The 19,595-nt window shown below is 39.9% G+C and overlaps 1 protein-coding gene across 1 annotated transcript in view; it reads right to left on the bottom strand.

The window, feature by feature from the left end:
• The window catches only part of pcgf5b (polycomb group ring finger 5b), a 156,758-nt gene extending 137,472 nt beyond the window's left edge, over positions 1-19,286 (bottom strand). Inside the window, exons 1-2 of the mRNA XM_072239303.1 lie at positions 18,578-19,286; positions 16,216-16,561 (exon numbers count right to left, since the gene is read on the bottom strand). Of these exons, the coding sequence (XP_072095404.1) occupies positions 16,216-16,327 (112 nt within the window). The 5' untranslated portion in view covers positions 16,328-16,561; positions 18,578-19,286. The remainder of the gene's footprint in view (positions 1-16,215; positions 16,562-18,577) is intronic.
• Between the last annotated feature and the right edge of the window lie 309 nt (positions 19,287-19,595).

Genomic DNA, 19,595 nt, shown 5'->3' with positions numbered 1-19,595 from the left:
TTGATACCCAGGAACTTGATACTGCTGACCCCTCAATAAGGACTAGGGTGTGTTCCCTTGACTTGCCTTTCCTGAAGTCCACAATCAATTCTTTGGTCTTACAGATGTTCTGTAAGGTTGGTGTTACAACACCACATAACTAGCCAATCTATCTCACTCCTGTGCACCTCCTCGTCACTGTATGAGGTGCTGCTGACAATAGTTGTGTTGTCGGAAAATCTATAGATCACTTGCGTGTACCTAGTCATGGGCGTAGAGAAAGTAGAGCAACGGGCTAAGCAAACATCCTTGATCTGCAGCTGCGTAGTCAGCGAGGAAATGTTATTTCTGATCCTTTGTAACAAGGGAACCATCATAGAGGAATGACAGGTCAAAGAAACAGTTACTGATATGCTTTTTATGGAGGGGTAATCTATGTCATGATGCCTATTAAGTAATTTGTCAATGAACACAGGTGATATAACAGTTAAATAAACCCTGATTTTATTAAAATAAGCAAATCTGTAGTTTTAAACATAATTTAATAGATTATGATTTTATACCTACTAGACAGGAAAGGAAGAAAGCAGTGGACATATCAGGACTTTTACTAGGACATAAACAACTGCCTGTTGCAGCACTACTTGGAGGAAGTTAGCTCAGTATCAGCAGGTTTCTATGCTGGGGCCTACCTTACAGCACAAGTCGTGAGAATCACTGGACTGTAGACAGCCCCTGACTGTATGTCCAGACAGGACTTCCCTTCTGCACTTCCTATCATGTGGATCTACTGCAGGCATCCTTCTGCTGTCTTCCTCTCCGCCTCTTGCTGACTACTATTGGAGAAAGGCTCATTACTGCCAATTGCTAAATCATTCCGTAAACAGATTAAAAAGTAGCAGGAAATTCTCATTGGGCACACACACAGAGTGATACCAATTGATTAATTTAATCTCACCCATCATCTCATTTAAGGTCCAATGAATCATGAAGTCATATTACACAGAAATTGGTCCTTCAAGCCACTACATCCATGCTGAAACTTTTACTCATCTACACTCACCCCATAAACACACATTAGGATTATATCTGTCTATGCCTTGTCTATTGAAGTGACTGTCCAAATGTCTTTTAAATGTGGCTGTACCAGACTTCACCACCCCCACCAGATACTAACTATTGTGTGTGTAAAAATAAACCCTCAGATCTCCTTTAAAATTCCTTCCTCCCCCTTAAGGCAAAGAAACATTTACTGACATCCTTTTTTGAGGAAGGGCAGTCTACAGTATCATGGCTGCACAGTGATCTGACCTCTTGTTTTTATTTACCCTACCATTGCAAAATGCCAATTTTGAGAGACATATGTATATAGGGTAGGTAGTTATACCCATCCTATATATGCTCTCTAAATTGTATACACCTCTATTAGGACCATAGCATGAAGAATGAGTGGCTGGAAATCCTAGTGATTCACAGGAGAGTACAAACATCTGTCTGAATGAATACTATAACAGCCTGAAACTTGTAATACCAGCATTACTGGTAAATCTACATAAATATTTTTCCTTAAGTGGATGATGGGGTGGAAGTAGAGGAAATTATATCCCCTAAAGAGAGAAGTGTGATAATCTGCCAACAATATTTTGTTGTAAAGATAATTGCAATAGTCTAGAATGGTCCTAAGACTAAGAAGTGCAACAGGAGCTTTGTTCTTGACAGGTAAAGCGATCCAGCCATGAGTCTGAGCGTAAAGCTGAGCCTGCAGAAAGTCAAAGAGCTCCTTTATATCTACCTTTTCAATCAGCCTCTATAGACACTCTTCCTAGGTGAGACTGATGTACGGATCTCTATAAACCCCAGGATAAGGTCTGCAACAATAAATTCTTATATACCTCCTCCACCAGGGTCATCACCCACAACGGCCAATTTACAATTTTTCCGGCTATATCAGCTGGTGCAGTGTGCAAGCATCAACTGCAAGGAGTTCTCAAGTTCTGAGATAGTGATACTGTTCATCGAGAACTTTAGTGGCGATTAGGGTTGTGAAGCAAACTGTAAAAGCTGCATGTGAGTCAGTCTCCTTCCACCTCTGCCAAGAATATTCATTTCTCAGTTCTATCCAAACCAAATATATTCCCATTGTAGCAACATCTGCTCTTGGTAATTATTAATTCTTCCGATGATCCAGTCCTAACATTCCCTCAGAAGAGAACTTGTCCATTCCTGGTATCAATTTAATAAACTTCCATGCTGCTTCCACCCAAGGAGATCAACACTACAGAGAAGATAGCACCAATGCCCTTTATAAATGAAGCGTTACCTCCTACTTTCACCATCAATTGCTTAATCAATCCTCCAAGAGGACCACAACTTTGTCATAGGGTTTTGAGGCTTGTGTGCCTCAACGGCCTGAGTTGCTATATTGGCTGGAGTCAGGACCTTGTGCTTTGGCTCTAGGTAGGATCACCATGCCAAACTGGTCAAAGGGTAGAGGTCAGGCTGCTAAGAGTGGTCCACCAGTCCTCCAGGCTCAGGAGTTCAGTTCAGTGCTAACAAACCTGACTGATCGAAAAACAATTGTTAGAGAAACAGCAATGAAGAATCCTTCCATACAGACAGAGATGGAGGACCTTCGTTGCTGCCTTGAGCATTAAGCTTAATCAATCAGCAATAATATTTTACTAATTTTCCTAATACTTCCTGTTCGTATATATTACTTTTAATGCAGGATTGTATCCATATCTCTAAGGAACTGAGGAGATATATACAAAATCATTTTGAACTTATGTAACCTCTGGCTAAAAGAAGAATTGGGACTGAACAGGAATTTTTTGAACTGAAGTAAACTCTGTCTTCAGCAGTTAAAAAATAACCAGCTTATACTGGTTCCCTTTTAATTGGCAGACAGACATTGAGAATTTGATAAATAATATATTGTACCCTTGTTTGAGTAAGGACTCACCGATAAGGCCAGGAATGAATATCCATCCGTAATTAAGTCAGGGTCTAGCAAGGGGAATAACTGATAAGGACTGGACAGCAAATCCATCTGTAATTAAGCCTTGATTCAGTGGACTCTCTTAACTGTAACTACGTTGTGCACCAACAGACTTGTTGGGCGTACCAGTTCAAATAACATCTTGCAATAGTAATGTATGGGGCTTACTATGTATAAATATACAGCTGTAACCTGACTAAGTCAGTCCCACTTGTCAGAGGGTGGCAGTGCTTACGTGCCTTCCCTTTGACAACTGGGTCTCAAATTCCTGCAGGAGAATGCGCAATAAACTGTGGTGACGATAAGAAGCTGGTCTCCCGAGTTTTATTCAGATTCGACTTTCACATCTCTATCCATTCTTCCATACATTCTTGTCACAGCTTGCTTTCCTACCCATCTTTGTAACATCTGCAGATTTTAAAAACATGTTTGGTGCATTCATCCAAGTTATTTAAATGAATGGTAAAATGTTGAGGCCCAGCACTGAGGCACACAACTCATTAAATTATGCCACCACCAACAGCTCATTTATATCTAACCTGCTTCCTGTTAGCCAGCTTTTCTTCTATCCACTCCAATATGCCATCAGCCACACTATGTTTTTTTTAAATTTTTCTGGACTTTTCTACATTTTAACACTCTGCATTCCGTTCCCTCTTTCTATTAGGTAATTGCTTTTATTCTATTCCAGTGACTTAATTAATCTGTTTTCTCCTCTGGTATGAACCTAAACTTTCCCAGTCATGTCAGTTTAATCTTCCTTCACCATTTTATCAACTCCCTGTATCAAGGGGCTGATCCTCACCAAAACCAAAATGGCAAATGCATCCTTGTACAGTTTCCATTCACAGCTCACTCAAAAATCTCAAATATGCAAATCCTTCCTTCTTGCACCACCTGCTTGTACAAAGGCACAAGCAACAATCTGAACATCATTATTCCAAAGATGTCTTCTTTCCCCAATCTAAATTCAACTCAATTTCCCTGTACAGGACTTATGATTACAATCTATTCAAATTAGAGGTTCCAACATTGACCAGGATATTCTTTCTTTCTGCAGTAGCCCCCAGACTTCACTGAAGGCAAATACTGTGAAGCAAGTAAAATCTACCAGCAATGAAGAGACGTCAATTCCTTCTGTTGACCCAAACCCTTGTCTTTTTACATTATTCTAGAATCTCAAACCACTTTGCTCTTTAGTGATCACATACTGTAGAATATAATTTGAAAACCAACTGAGCCCCAGTCATTATTGTCTGATGTTGTGAGAAGAGTGTTATGCCAACTGCTCCTTGAGCACAATAATCCCCTGCTCAAATGGCTTCATTTCTTAAATGTGCTTTTACTGGATACATCGAAGATCCACAAAACTCCACATATTACTGTGATGCACCAGGAAATCTACTGCCTCAGGTCCAGCAATCTGGGTTCAATCTTGACAGACAGTGTATGGAATCTGCAGGTTCTTCCTGTGACATGCAGATTTCCCTCCACATACAATAGACAAGCTAGTCAGTAGGCTTATGGACTACTGCACATTTTCCCTAGTACAGACAGATGTTTGGAGAATTTGGTCTTTGATGGGAATGCAAGAGAAGAAAAGTTAAAGGGAAATGTGCGGAATAGGATACTCTGAGAGCCAGATCAACACAATTGCTGGAATGATCTCCTTTGAGGTTATAAAGACATCATAGTATAATCACAGGGAAGTCCCAACGCATTATTATCCCCTTGTATCTTGCTGTCAGTCAGAAAATAGAGTTGCGTAATTCTAAATTCCCACAAACACCAAACTGCTGCATGAAAGAAATTGAACTTACCTACTTAGAGCAAATATTAATGATGGAATAAAAATATTTCCTGACGATATTCTTTGGCACACTCTTGGCATGGGGAAGCATAACAACCCAAAATCAGATAATCAGAAACAATATCATCATGCGTCAATATAGAATTTTACTATTATTTCCTAAGGGCAACTATTAAACCAATTCTGACACCATGCAACACATGGCTAGATAAATAGAAGCTTCAGCAGAGAAGGAGGCATTAAGCAGAGTCTCAAAAAGAGGTTATGAATGAGAATTCCAAAGCTTAAGTCCTTGACATGTTAAGGCACCACCAATAGTAGAATAAAGGAAAACAGGACTGAGAGAGCACAAGGATGAGAAAAGGATGGAAGAGATTACTAAAAAAAGAGAGTATTCAAAATCAATGATAGCCATTTTTTAAATTAAGGCACTAGATCAGTAAGGACTTGGATGATAAGTAAATACTTCTATAAAAAATTTATTGACTTATCAACAATTTAAAATTATCTCTGATAAAAACCAAGAAAGTTTCAGGTGAAAGTTCTATTTAATGTGCTAACAATGAAGTATTAATTACTGAAAGTGATGAAATACCAAGACTGAAGACAAACTTCTTATTCCTTTATCATTAAAAATTTGCACCGACTCCAGTCGATAATATAGCCACAAATAGAGTTTTAGATTGTGTTGAACTTCTAAAATGAATTTACGATTATAATTTCTGCCCAAGCATATTTGCAAAGACACAAAGAAAGCATACAAAGTAAAAAATATAGAATGACTGATTTGGCATTACTAGAAGAGAAAATGTTGGAATCTAAAACAAAAGATGTGACCTTAAAACAAAAAATAAGAATATAATTGAGTTTGATCATGTATCTAGGAGAGAAGATGAGCATGTGCACATGGTGCTTTTGGAATTTCACAAGGTTTTAAAAAAAAAAAGATCACAATAGTTAACTACATGGTTAAAGTAATGGCATTGAGCTAATAAATTAGCATGGATTGAGAGTTGGTTAACAAATATAAACTGGCGGTCAGAATAAGAGAGGGTTCATCTCAGGTTAGATGTTGTCATTAATGGAGAAATCAGTATTGGGCCACAACTATTCCCAATCTGATTTGATTGAAGGAACCTACTGAAACATGATAAGGATGTAATAAGGTTTCAAGCCTACATAGACGAGATGAGTGGGAACTGACGTGCATATGGAGGTCAATATGGTAAAATGTGAACACATCCACTTCAGAAGGAAAAAAACAAATATTGAGTATTTTGGTAAAATATGATGAGAATTGGAAAATGTTGATGCACAAAAGAACCCTGGTGTCTTGTACACAAGACATTGAAAGCTAAGACACAAGAGCAAAAAGCAATCAGAAAGGCAAATGATACATTTCTTTTCATTGCTAGAGGGTTTGACTGTAAGAATAGATACGCTTCTACAATTACAAGGACTTTGGAATATCATATACAATTCTCCCTACTGGAAAAGGAACACATATTATAAAAGGAATACAGCAAAGATTCCACAGGCTGGTTTCTAGAACTGACTTCACTCACCTCAGACTAAACTGACTGCGCAGCCTGTGGTTTCACAAATACAAGAAGATCTGCAGACGCTGGAAATCCAAAGCAACACACACATACACAAAATGCTGGAAGAACTCAGCAGGTCAGGTAGCATCCATGGAAAAGAGTAAACTGATGACTTTTCTGGCCCAAACCCTTCATCGGGACTGTAAAGGAAGAGGTCCACTATTGTGCTCTTTTGACTTCTCTTTCTTTCTAGTCCTGATGAAGGGACTCAGCACAAAATGCTGACGGCCTATCTTTTCCATGGATACTGCCCGACTTGCTGAGATCTTCCAGCATCTTGTGTGTGTTGCTCTGCAGCCTGTGGACTCACTTTTAAGGACTGTGCAGCAAACATTTTCAATATTACTTATTTACATTTTTTTAAATTATTTGCACAATTTGTCCTCTTTTGCACATTTGTCAGTCTTTGTTATGTGTTTTTTTCATGGCTTTCATTGTATTTGTTTTCTGGTGGGTGCCTGCAGGAAAATGGATCTCAAGTTTGTATATGATATACATAGTTTGATAATGAATTTACTTTGAACTTGTTTGAACTTTGAACTGGCAGGACTATCACATGAGAGATTGAATAAAATAAGCCCCTATTTGAATTGAATTGACTTTATTACTTATATCCTTCATATACATGCCTTGCCTTACACAACTGCCCGACACCAGCCCCCTAGGCCTGAGCCGACGTAGTAGTAGTAGTTCATATACATGAGTAAAAATCTTTACGTTATGTTTCTATCAAATGTGCAATGCGCAATTTATAGTAATTTATAATAAATAGTATGTACAACAGAATAGTCAATATAACATAGAAATACGGTTGTGTCAGCATAAGTTGAGTAGTCTGACGGTCTGGTGGAAGAAGCTGTCCCGGAGCCTGTTCGTCCTGACTGTTATGCTGCAGTACTGTTTCCCAGATGGTAGCAGCTGGAACAGTTTGTGGTTGGGGTGACTTGGGTCCCCAATGATCCTTTGGGCCATTTTTACACACCTGTCTTTGTAAGTGTCCTGAATCATTGGAAGTTCACATCTACAGATGTGCTGGGCTGTCCACACCACTCTCTGCAGAGTCCTGCGATTGAGGAAAGTACAGTCCCCATACCAGGCAATGATGCAGCCAGTCAGGATACTCTCAATTGTGTCCCTTTAGAAAGTTCTTAGGATTTGGGTGCCCATACCAAACTTCAACCATCTGAAGTGAAAGAGGCGCTGTTGTGCCTTTTTCACCACACAGCCAATATGTACAAACCACGTGATATCCTCGGTGATGTTTATGCTGAGGAACTTAAAGCTAATCACCCTCTCAACCCCAGATCCATTGATGTCAACAGGGGATAGCCTATCTCCATTACTCCTGTAGTCCACAACCAGCTCCACAGTTTTGCAACATTGTTTTCTTGACACCACTGTGTCAGGGTGATAACTTCTCTGTAGGCTGCCTCATTATTATTTGAGATTAGGCCAGTCAGTGTAGTGTTGTCTGCAAATTTAATTAGCAGATTAGAGCTGCTAATTTAGAAGAATGAGAGGTAACCACTAGACAGTTGAAGAATTTGGCATTAATCCCCAAATCCTAAGGACTTTCTACAGGGACACAATTGAGAGCATCCTGACCGGCTGCATCACTGCCTGGTATGGGAACTGTACTTCCCTCAATCGCAGGACCCTGCAGAGAATGGTGCGGACAGCCGAGCACATCTGTGGATGTGAACTTCACACTATTCAGGGCATTTACAGTGACAGGTGCATATAAAGGGGCCAAAGGATCATTGGAGACCTGAGTCACCCCAACCACAAACTGTTTCAGCTGCTACCATCCAGGAAACAGTGCCACAGCATAAAAGCCAGGACCAACAGGCTCCGGGACAGCTTCTTCCACCAGGCCATTAGACTGACTAATTCACATTGACACAATTGTATTTCTAAGTTATATTGACTGTTCTGGTTGTATATCTTATCGTACTTACTATTTATTATAAATCACTATAAATTTATAAACATATACTATGAACATATAAAGCATGGGTATCTCCAGAAAGACAAACATCCCTCAATGTGTGATCAAGATCGGAAATACAAACATCAAACAAGTCAACACATTCAAATATCTTGGCGGCCTAATAACAAGTAATGGCAGGTGCGACACAGATATCAAATACAGAATAGCAATGGCAAAAGAAGTTTTTCAAAAAATGAAGAACATATTAACAGACAGAAAGATGAGCACGTACACTAAAAACAGAATACTGCAGTGCTACATTTATTCTATCCTGACTTATGGAAGTGAATGCTGGACCATTTCTCCAGCAATGGAAAAGAGACTAGAAGCAGCTGAATTATGGTTCTACAGGAGAATGTTAAAAATATCATGGACCACACACATATCAAATGAAGAAGTTCTCAGAAGGGCCCAAGCAGTTTGATCACTCATACCAACAATAAGAGAAAGACAACTCAGACTCCTAGGACACATCATGCGGAAAGATGAACTCATACTCTCTGGAAAGATTGAGGGGAGCAAACCCAGAGGAAGACCTCGGCTTATGTACATCAAAAGCATAGCCAAGTGGCTACACATCGAAGAAATGGAAGTCATCCAAAAAACGAAGGATAGATCTATATGGGAAACCATGGTCACCAAAGCCCGCATCGGATATGGTACCTAGACAGACAGACAGACTATAAATTGCACATTTATTTCGACATAACGTAAGGATTTTTATTCCTCATGTATGTGAAGGATGTAACAATAAAGTTAATTCAATTCAATAACCTAATCAACAATATTCTTAGACAGCCCAACAGGGTAGATACGGGAAATCAAAACTAAAGCTCACAGTCTCAAAATAAGGCATCAGCTATTCAGCACTAAAATAAGAAATTTCTTCACTGGAAGTAACATTTCTCTACTCTCGGATGGCTGAGGAAGTTCAATCATTGACTGTGTTCAAAACGAAATCATTAGATCTCTGGGTATAAAGCAGTCAAGGAAGATGAAGATACACCATGGAAATGGTACTTGTGGTAGAAGATAAACCATCATATTTTGGGAATGGTGAAGCAAGCCCAGGAGGCCCAACGCCAAAATTTAAATGTTTAGCTTATTTTACTATTGTGAATATTAACATAAGGTCAGGGTCCTAGGGGGCATTATTGATTACGTGATTCCCACCCAAAAGAGCAGCCCAAACAACTTCTGTCAATTTCTTCTGCATGCTTTAACATTCCTGATATTTTTACTGAAAGAATCCTTACTAAACACCGTTTTTCAAAAGCCATGTGTAATTCCATTATCACTACGCCATTATTCCCTCCCTTTTGTGTACAAACAGGTGTCTGTGGATTTTAATGTCACACTTTAATTGTAAAATTTTCAATGATAATGCAGAATAAGAAGAATTTGCTACTCCAACAGTCCACAAAGCAGAAAAGAAAGAAAATAATTCTCTACTGCTTTTTTTTCTGGCTTTAGTAACCTTGTAACTTCCCAAAGAGGGGTAAATTGGGGAGTAAGGATTAAGCAGCAGATTTTTTTAAAAAATCATTCAATGGTAACAGAAACTGGCTACACACGTGTTTGGCACCCATCCTAAAGGGACAGGCTCAGAAAGCAACTAAACATCAGAACACTGCTTGATCATTACTATATAGGCAATCATAACTAAATATGCACATCATATCTGTTAATCCAATTGACCACTGGGCTATACTTCAGATAACCACATCCATCAATAAAGGTTAACTTTGAAAATCTAAAAACCCCAGACATAATTCTCAATCCTACTACAATTCAAGCATGAAAAATTAAAAATGATAAATCTGAAACCACTCTATACAATGGATTTACTTTTGTGTATAAGAATTTTGAAACAGGGTGTTTATTAAAATGTGTGAGGTAAAAATTCAGGCACATTTAATAAATATGGCAAGAATAGGAAGGTGATAGAAAGGATGTAGAAAATGATGTTGCTACAGGACGCTGATCTTGAGTGTAGAGTAATAATGAAATAAGCCAAAAATATACATATACAGTAGGTGAGAAACATCTGTAGATAAAGGTTAACATAACTCATGACTCCAGAAAATAGGGAAGAGAAGAGTTTTGTTCTGAACAAGAAAAAGTGAGTGGTCCTTGTGCAACATGTTTAATACATTATATCTCATGCGAGCTTCAAATGAGGTAGTAAGAATGTATAACATTAAATTTAACACTATCCACATACTGTATATCCCCATAATTTGCATTTCTGTAGCCAGGTTTCGGGATGGACTGAAAGAGTGATAACTGGCACTTACAGAACTCAGACTTATGAAGGTCTTGAAAGCCACAGTGGAGAAAAGTCTAGGGAAACAGATCCTGAAATTAGAGCCAAAACATGAAGAAACTGCCATTAATGGAATGGAGACAAGATGGGGATCCACAGATGACAATCATGAAAGAGAAATGAATATATGCCAGAGGTAGATTACAGAGTTGAGGGCGTGAAATGAGAATTTCAAGCATTAGATAATTTGCAGGGAAAGGGCATAGGTCAGAAAAAAACAAAATGACAGCTGATCAGGATCAAGTGTTAAGCAAAATACAAGTGATACAAACCTAAATCAAGGGTTATAAAGGAAAGCTTGCAAAAGTTACCTACTTTAGAGATGTTGATTTTAATGCAATTGAAGTAAATGAACAGTGTCATGAAGTTTGAATCCATAACTTATTATAATAGAAATGCAACACACATAAAAGTTGCTGGTGAACGCAGCAGGCCAGGCAGCATCTCCAGGAAGAGGTACAGTCGACGTTCCTCTTCCTGGAGATGCTGCCTGGCCTGCTTCTTTTACCAGCAACTTTTATGTGTGTTGCTTGAAAGTCCAGCATCTGAAGATTTCCTCGTGTTTGCGTTTATAATAGAAATGATTTGTTTCTTGAAGTCTTATTATGGCTTATACAGAACACTGACGGCAGGCATAGTCTACTTCAGCTGCAAAAGATGTTGCCACCAGTACCAAGTGAACAGTTTCTAGTAAGGTGAGAGAAAAAAAAATGACTGGCTCTCTCAAAACACAGCTGATAGAAATTGAGCATCTTGTGACAGATCAAAGAGTACAGAAAGTACAAGAAAAGTGCAGAAGAGTTGAAACTTGTAATATCACAAATCTAGAAGTTGACCTGACATCAGAAGGACATATGGATGAGGGTACACCTCTAAGAAATCTGGTGATAACAAATTGCCTTGGTTTGGTTAAGAGAAATAAAGCAAAATCAAATGGATAGAGGGAGAATACCACGATAATCTACGATGAATGGCCTTTATAAATCAGAAGCATTGAGTATAGGAGTTGGGATGTAATGTTAAAATTGTACAAGGAATTGGTAAGGCCAAATTTGGAGTATTGTGTACAGTTCCAGTCACCGAATTATAGAAAAGATGTCAACAAAATTGAGAGAGTACAGAGAAGATTTACTACAATGTTACCTGGGTTTCATCACCTAAGTTACAGAGAAAGGTTTTGAACAAGTTGGGTCTTTAGTCTTTGGAGCGTAGAAGGTTGAGGGGGGACTTGATAGAGGTATTTAAAATTATGAGAGGGACAGATAGAGTTGACATGGATAGGCTTTTTCCATTGAGAGTGGGGGAGATTCAAACGAGAAGACATGAGTTGAGAGTTAGTGGGCAAAAGTTTAGGGGTAACATGAGGGGGAACTTCTTTACTCAGAGAGTGGTAGCTGTGTGGAACGAGCTTCCAGCAGAAGTGGTAGAGGCAGGTTCGATGTTGTCACTTAAAGTAAAATTAGATAGCTATATAGACAAGAAAGGAACGGAGGATCATGGGGAGAGTGCAAGTTGGTGGGACTAGGTGAGAGTAAGCGTTCAGCACTGACTAGAAGGGCCGAGACAGCCTGTTTCCATGCTGTAATTGTTATATGGTTATATGGAATGCAGCAAGTAGCTTAATCAACATTTAAAAAAAATTAATGTAATGTATCTGTAGACAAAAAAGAAAACATTGATAATCATTGTGCATTTACTAAGGCAGTGCCTTGTAATACATCGGATAATCGTCCTATGTGGTGCTGGTGGTGGGGAGGGAGTGGCGGGCAAGCAGCATGGTGGCAGTTTGAAGAGGCAGGGCATTTAAAGACCTTTCAACAAATATAAAATCAAACGGAAGAGTCTGACCCAGTACACTTTTTGAGGATGCTCTTAGTATAGCTTTGAAAAAGATGGGTAGAGTATCCAAGGAAGTGAAGTTGCTTCCAACACTGGTGTGTGTGAAGACAGGTAATTACAGCAGCAAGAGTTGACTTGGGTTTTTGCAAAGTGAATCTAACGAAAGGGATAAGTTTGGAGGCAGCAAAGCAATTGAAGGTTTACATGGACTCATGGAAACATATTATGAGCACATCTCCATGAGCAGTTAGGTAGGTGGGTGGGGAGGAAAGTGACTCAATGAGTTTGAGAAAAAGTTGATGAGGGATCCAAGCTTAATTTTTCCTTACAGACAGAGGATTTAAAACTGGTTAAATACCAAGGATGATAATGAAGGGAAAGAAAGCTTAAAAGACAATTGCATTAATTATTAACACCACAAAACTGGTAAGGTTAATTGGATTGGCATTGATTTGAATAAGATTGGACAACTGCAGAACTGCAGACAAATAAAAATAAATATTACTCAGCAGAGGAGAAACTGAGACTTTGATGAGAACAGGAAGAGATAAGTTAACTTAAGAAGTGCTGTAGATAATGGGAATTTTAACAGAAAGGTAGCAGAATAGAAACAATTCAGATGAAAAGACACCAGAGGTCAAGAGGAGTCTTGTACTACTGCCAAGATCAAAACAGGCAAGAAGTGGAAGGCAAATGTTACCCTCCACGAGTGTCAACAGATTTACCTTTAAGTTGCTGCAGGATAACAACTACTTGAAAGCCTTGTCAACAAGAAAAAGACAACCATGCACATATGGGATCAAGTCACCGGTGAACAAGCAATGAAGATGAGCAGACTTGCAGAAGGTTGACACTTGCACTAACCAAAGTTCATAGCAAATAGAGAATCCTAGTGGTCCACATACAGTATGTGTTAGTGATTGTTAGTATAAGTTATAACAAAAATGAGTATACAGGTCCTACTGCCCTTTCAATAAGATCATCATAGATCTAATTTTGCCTTCAACTCCACTTTCTTGCCTATTTCCTATAACTCTAGGCTCCCTGTTGTCAACACAAAATTAATCTGCCTTAAATTTTCAATTATTTTTCTCCATTGTCCTGTCATTCTCATCAAATTTGGCCTATCAAGTCCCCTCAGAATCCTATTTAAGAGGAAATTAAAGAATGTGAGGTTATAACAGAAAAATGATATTGAGATAGATGATCAGCCATAAAAGATAGCACAGACACAAGCAATCTATTAGTCTATTCTTTCTTTTATTTCTTGTGTTCTTAAGCAGATCCCTCCCATTTTTCTCATTGTAGAATGTCGGTCCATTCTGCTCATTTCCACCATATGAAGTTGAACTAGAAATATATGTTTAGGCTGAGGTGAGTGCAATTAACATGTTATTAAAGACTACAAGAGAGTGGAGAAAGTTCAAGAAACTAATAAAGACTGATAGGAGCCAATAACAGGCAAAATATTCAAATAAAATGTCACGGTTCACTGCAAATATGTCCTTCCTAAAATGGGACCAAAGCTCTGCATAATTAAGGGAGACTTCCCAACTCTGGTATTCCATCCCACGTGTAATAAAGACCAACATCCATTGGCCTTCACTTGCTACCTTTCCTTTTTTAAAAAATAACACCACTCAATACTAACATTTACGGTCTTACTCAATTTAAATACAAGAATACAAGAGCAGGGATGTGATGCTAAGGCTTTATAAAGGCACTGGTGAGGCTGCACCTTGAGTATTGTGAACAGTTTAGGGCTCCTCATCTGAGAAAAAATGTGCTGGCATTGGAGATGATTCAGAGGAGGTTCACAAGGATGATTCCGGGAATGAAAGTGTTATCATATGAGGAACGTTTCATATGGGTTTGTACTCACCAGAATGAGGGCGGTTCTCATTGAAACTTGGCAAATGTTGAAAGGCCTAGACAGAGTAGATGTGGAAAGGAAGTTTCCCATGGTGAGGATGTCTGGGACAAGAGGGCACAGCTTCAGGATAGAGGGGCGTCCATTTAAAACAGAGATGTGGAGAAGTTTCTTTAGCCAGAGGGTGATGAACTTGTGGAATTTATTACCACAGGCAGCGTGGAGGCCAGGTTGATGGGGGTATTTAAGGAACAGCTTGATAGGTTCTTTATTAGACACAGCATTAAAGGTTACGGGGAGAAGGGTGGGGCGTGGGGCTGAGGAGGGGGGAAAAGGATCAGCCATGATTGAATGGCAGAGTAGACTCAATGGGTCAAATGGTCCAATTCTGCTTCTATGTCTTACGGTTTTAGATAGTATCATTTTCTAATTATCCTAGTAAGTGCCCCATCACAACACTTCTTTCAAGAAAATGCTATCAGCCATCTTGTTGTTCACTGCACTTTTTAAATACGATCTAACATGTCATTAACAACTTTATCTTGTAAATGTGGTAGGTTACAAGTCTTGTGCACACAAGTATTAATTAGCCTCTATGCCTTTTGAGTTGTAGTTCTCTCAACTTATTTTCTCCATCAAACTTTATATCATCATTCAAATCAATAAATTACACTCTTTGTCTAATTATCTAATTACAGACTGAAAGCAATTGAAGTTCCACACTGGTTCACCTAGTGATAGCTTGCCAACCTTAAAATTACCAGTTTATCCTTTGTTTTCTGATTGTCAATCGAACTGTCTATTGATGCAGTTATTATTGTCTCACTTTTTCTACTACTACGTCGACTCAAGCCTATGTAATCTTTAAGAACTCGCATATAAATCTAAAGTACATTAGGTCCACGGGATACCTTTCCTCTACCCTACTAGTTCCTCAAAGATTTATAGTAACTCTTAAATATGATTTTTCTTAAACAAAATCATGACCATGTCTAATCACATTATGCTTTATTCAAACTTCCATAACAAGAGACTCCAGTATCTTCCCCAAAGACTGATGTTAGGTTAACTAGTCTGTGGTACTTACTTTATGTTCAAGGAGTGGAGGGAAGAAGGAGTGCTACAATGTATACAAAGGAATAATTAGCAGATTATCTAGGGAAAACCTTTGAGTCCAGAACTTTGGCAAACTGGGATATAATGTGGAACAGGCTAGGACTAAACTGTGGAATGAAAAAGAGGACAGAGCAAAAGTGCAAGAGATGTTAGGGTAGTGAATGCACAGCAGACTCTGAGATGATAAGTTATTGATTAAGGGAGTTAACGGCCAAGTGGCAACTAATGTGCTTGGTAACCTGGTGGTCTTAGATTACCAGCACAAGTGCTCATTGGATAAGAGTTTGAGGAAGGATGAGTATTTCTAGCTGCCAACAAACAACTGATTGGCTTTTCTATAAGCAAGATTATTTAGTACGATACAGTGGAAGATAATTAACTGAACAGCCATGATGGAAGCCTAACCATTCCATTTCAAAGGTCATTCTTCTTATCAGAAAGCAGAAACGATTTTAGTTACATTAAGAGTTGTCTATTATTGTAAAAAAAAATCTTTTACCACCACAACTGTGCTTTAAGCATTTTCTTCGTGCTTGTACTCAGCTTTCCAGTAAACATCATTTTCAATGTGATTGTTTCATATTTTGTTAAGCGCATTTATTGACGTTGAATACACACAATTCTGATCTAATATTCCTGGGCTACAATTCAGAAACATATAGGACGATTCTTGCAGCTTTACTTACAAGTGTGTAGACACTCAGTCACTGTAGTTGGCTTGATAAGATAGCCCTTGCAGATGTAACAAGTGATGAAGGCGTTAAATTCTCTGACTAGGTGTTTCCTTTGTGCAGCCATTGTTGGACAAGATTTACAGTAAAAGAACAGGAAAATCAGGCCAAAGTTGACAGGTGGCAGTATGTTTACAGGACCTGCTGTGCTGCACGGCACAGCTGCACTTCTCCAGGCATCTGTCTGAGAAATTTGTTGGAACAATTTGAAGAAAATCAACTTCTCCAGGAGCGCATTGTCCTTTAATCAGGGATCAAGGTTATGCTTTTTCTCTTCTGTGTTGTATAAAGTGTCCCAAACCTACAGCGTTACAAGATAAAGATGTTAACTGAACGTCAAATCATATTGAAATACAATGCAGTGGTAGGCTATCGGTTACTCTAAAACTACTTCACTCATTCAGAATGGCCCTTTGAAGTTTTACTTCTTTCTGATGCTATTTAACATTCAACTGTAAATTAACATGTTATACATTACATTGTCATGATACTCCCAAGTTGTAATCTTAAAGTAATAACTAATTGTTTTATTTAGGAGTAATGACAAATCTTTTTGGCATTAGGCATTTTTAAGCTTTGATATTAGAACCAATAGAATTGATACCCAAGTACAAAAATTACTCCAAAGTTATTGTAATGCAGGGCTAGTGACCACTTCAAAAAACGTTTTTATTACAATAAATGGTATTTATTTTGGAAGCATTCTTTTCAATATGAAGAATTGTTGTAGAATAAAATATCATCTATAAATAGCTTACAGATATAAAGTACAATAAAATACTGAAAAACACGTAAAAGGAGTTTGTCATCTCAATGGGGAATTTCCAGTCTTAACTCATATCAAAAGCAAGGACATCATACTGCAAATTAAATCGGTTACATGGGGGAATCTTCAGTTTGCTTATTAGTTTCAGAGATCTTTCACAAAAAACTTCAAAAATAAATTTGTAACTATTCTTTAAATCAGAGCCTGTCTATTAAGAACCAAGTATTTTACTAATATAACCTATGATTCAGAAATATAGCCATTCAGCTTAATAATAATTGGAAGCTTGGGTGAGTATTGTAACTATTTATCTGGACTTGCAAAATTCTGACGGGATAGTATATATGGTTTTATCAATGACTCTCCGATTTGAAACTTTGCTATTAATCCATATGCCATTACAAAACGCCTTTTACCCGTTACTGCCCCACAACTTCCAGACGCCGCACATTGAATGCTACTTGTGCATCCTCACGCAGCGACGGGTGTTAAGATGCAGCTGTGTGTAAAAGTAGGCCGTATCGCATTACTGGCCACCAATCAGGCATCCTTAATTTTTCAAAGACCCTTGCCTTCTTTGCCGAACAGCAAATAAATGGGTACACTGTGCGAGCCGAACACGTGGAGCCCTGTCAGTTTCACTCGCTGTGTGCTGTCGGATTGTGTGCGCAGGTGTGTGCGTGGACCTAGTGCGCACTGCACTTATAAGAAGCCGTTCCAATTTCACTACACGGTCCCGGCAATGCTGTCCGTGTATATCAGCTGACATGCTACGCAATAAATATTATCCTTGGGGTGTACGAGAGTACTGTTTATCCACAAACATAAACTCATCTCACCACTTGTATCTCTCGCACTGGAGAGATGCCGATTGCTTGAAGCAATCCCTCCCTGGGAAATTAAAAAAAAACTACGCAGCATGATGTAGCTGCTGGCGAGAGGCAAGGGGAAAGCGAAAGCCCGCTTACACTGTACCACCGAGCGGTACCAAGCGCGCTATATGTCGTGTCTGCCTCTCATCAGGAAGCCACCAGCGTCACTATTTGCGTCAGTCTGCAAGAGAGGGGGGAGAAACAGGTCCGTTCGGACCCGGAGCCACAATTAAATTGTGTAAGTCGTTTTAACAATCCGATCGGATCCGGCGGGGAGGAAGGGAGAGGCACGGAGCCGCGTCTCAGCCCTGCTCGCCTCTGCCTCTCTTCTCTTCCCCCCCCCCCACCACCCGCCCCGCTCTAGATATAAATAAAAAAAAGCGCTAGAAGTTTCCAACACAGTTTTGTGGCGCATTATTTATTTCCCAGCTGCCGGGCACCTTAACTTCAAGGCTGCTGTACTACCACTAACGGCAAGGTCGCTCGGCGTCTGCCTTGGCAACTTGATCCTGACACATGATCGCATCCTACACAAACTTTACGGTGCTGGAGATAAGACCCGGCACGGCTCGGCTCGGCTCAGTAAGACACACATCTAGCCCTTTCCCTTTACTACCCCTCCCAATAAACAAAAACTCCTGAGTTATGATTTCTTCCTTCTGGCGAATGCGTTCCTTACCTTATTTTTTTCTCTCTCTCAAGAGGCCATAGTGATTACAAGAGGACTAGAGTAAAAAAAATGTTGTTGTGGAGTGAAGCCCAGTCGGATGATGCCTCAACAACAAAAATAAATAAGCCAGAGAAGGGGGAGGGGGAGAGGAGAAGCTGAAGGGGCCAAGTTTGTCTTGTGGGTGAATGGCAGTAAGCACTTGATACACTGTAATGAGCAGTAGTGAAAACACGGAAATACTCCGAGGGCGGAGGAGTTAGTTCTGCGCTTGTTTACGCATCGCCCGGGCACTCCACACCACGCCGCGCTGATTGGACCCAAACTAGGGCGCCCGCTTTGAATCTACTCCCTGGCCGTACCCCCGCAGCGGCGGCCCCCGTGCTCGGCCGCGCCGTTCCTGTGGGCCGCGCCCGGCCCTCTTGCCGCTGACCTCTGCCCCGTGAAACTCCCCTCCCCTCTTAGCCCCCGCGATAAACCGGTCCCGCCACGTCCGGTGACAAAGTTGGCGGCGAGACGCTGCCCCGGGGGGGGGCGGAGGGGTGGCCCGCCTCGGTCCTGTTGGGGCGAACTAAACGGGAAGGGCGGGTGTTAGTGCGATCGCCGGCGCCGAGGCCGCAAGTGGTGGCGGCGACTGAGTGCCGCCGGTAACCGTACCGTACCTGCGGGCCCGGCGCTACTTGTGTTTGGGGCGTTGGGGAACTGGGCACTAACATAAGATCACCGGCATAGCAACGGCACGGTCCGGCGTGACATAATCGCCGTAGCAACCCGCAGAACACATGACATCATTGTTTTGGTGTCCTTAAAAATGTGTGATGTCACAATTTCAAATTCCACCGCCGGTGACGTCATCGATTATCTGAAACTTTACTGCGTCATGCATCATCACCTGGTCACTTAGAATTAAGGATTCATTCAATAATGAAGAAAGTTAAAAGTAAATTTATTATCAAAGTACATATATGTCACCATATACAACCCTAAGATTCATTTTCTTGTGGGCATACTCAATAAATCTATAATAGAA

This window comes from Mobula birostris, chromosome 21 (genome assembly GCF_030028105.1).
Source record: "Mobula birostris isolate sMobBir1 chromosome 21, sMobBir1.hap1, whole genome shotgun sequence".
NCBI classification, from domain to species: Eukaryota; Metazoa; Chordata; class Chondrichthyes; order Myliobatiformes; family Myliobatidae; genus Mobula; species Mobula birostris.
The sequence above is the reverse complement of the archived record's forward strand: the minus strand, read 5'-3'. Positions and strand labels throughout refer to the sequence as shown.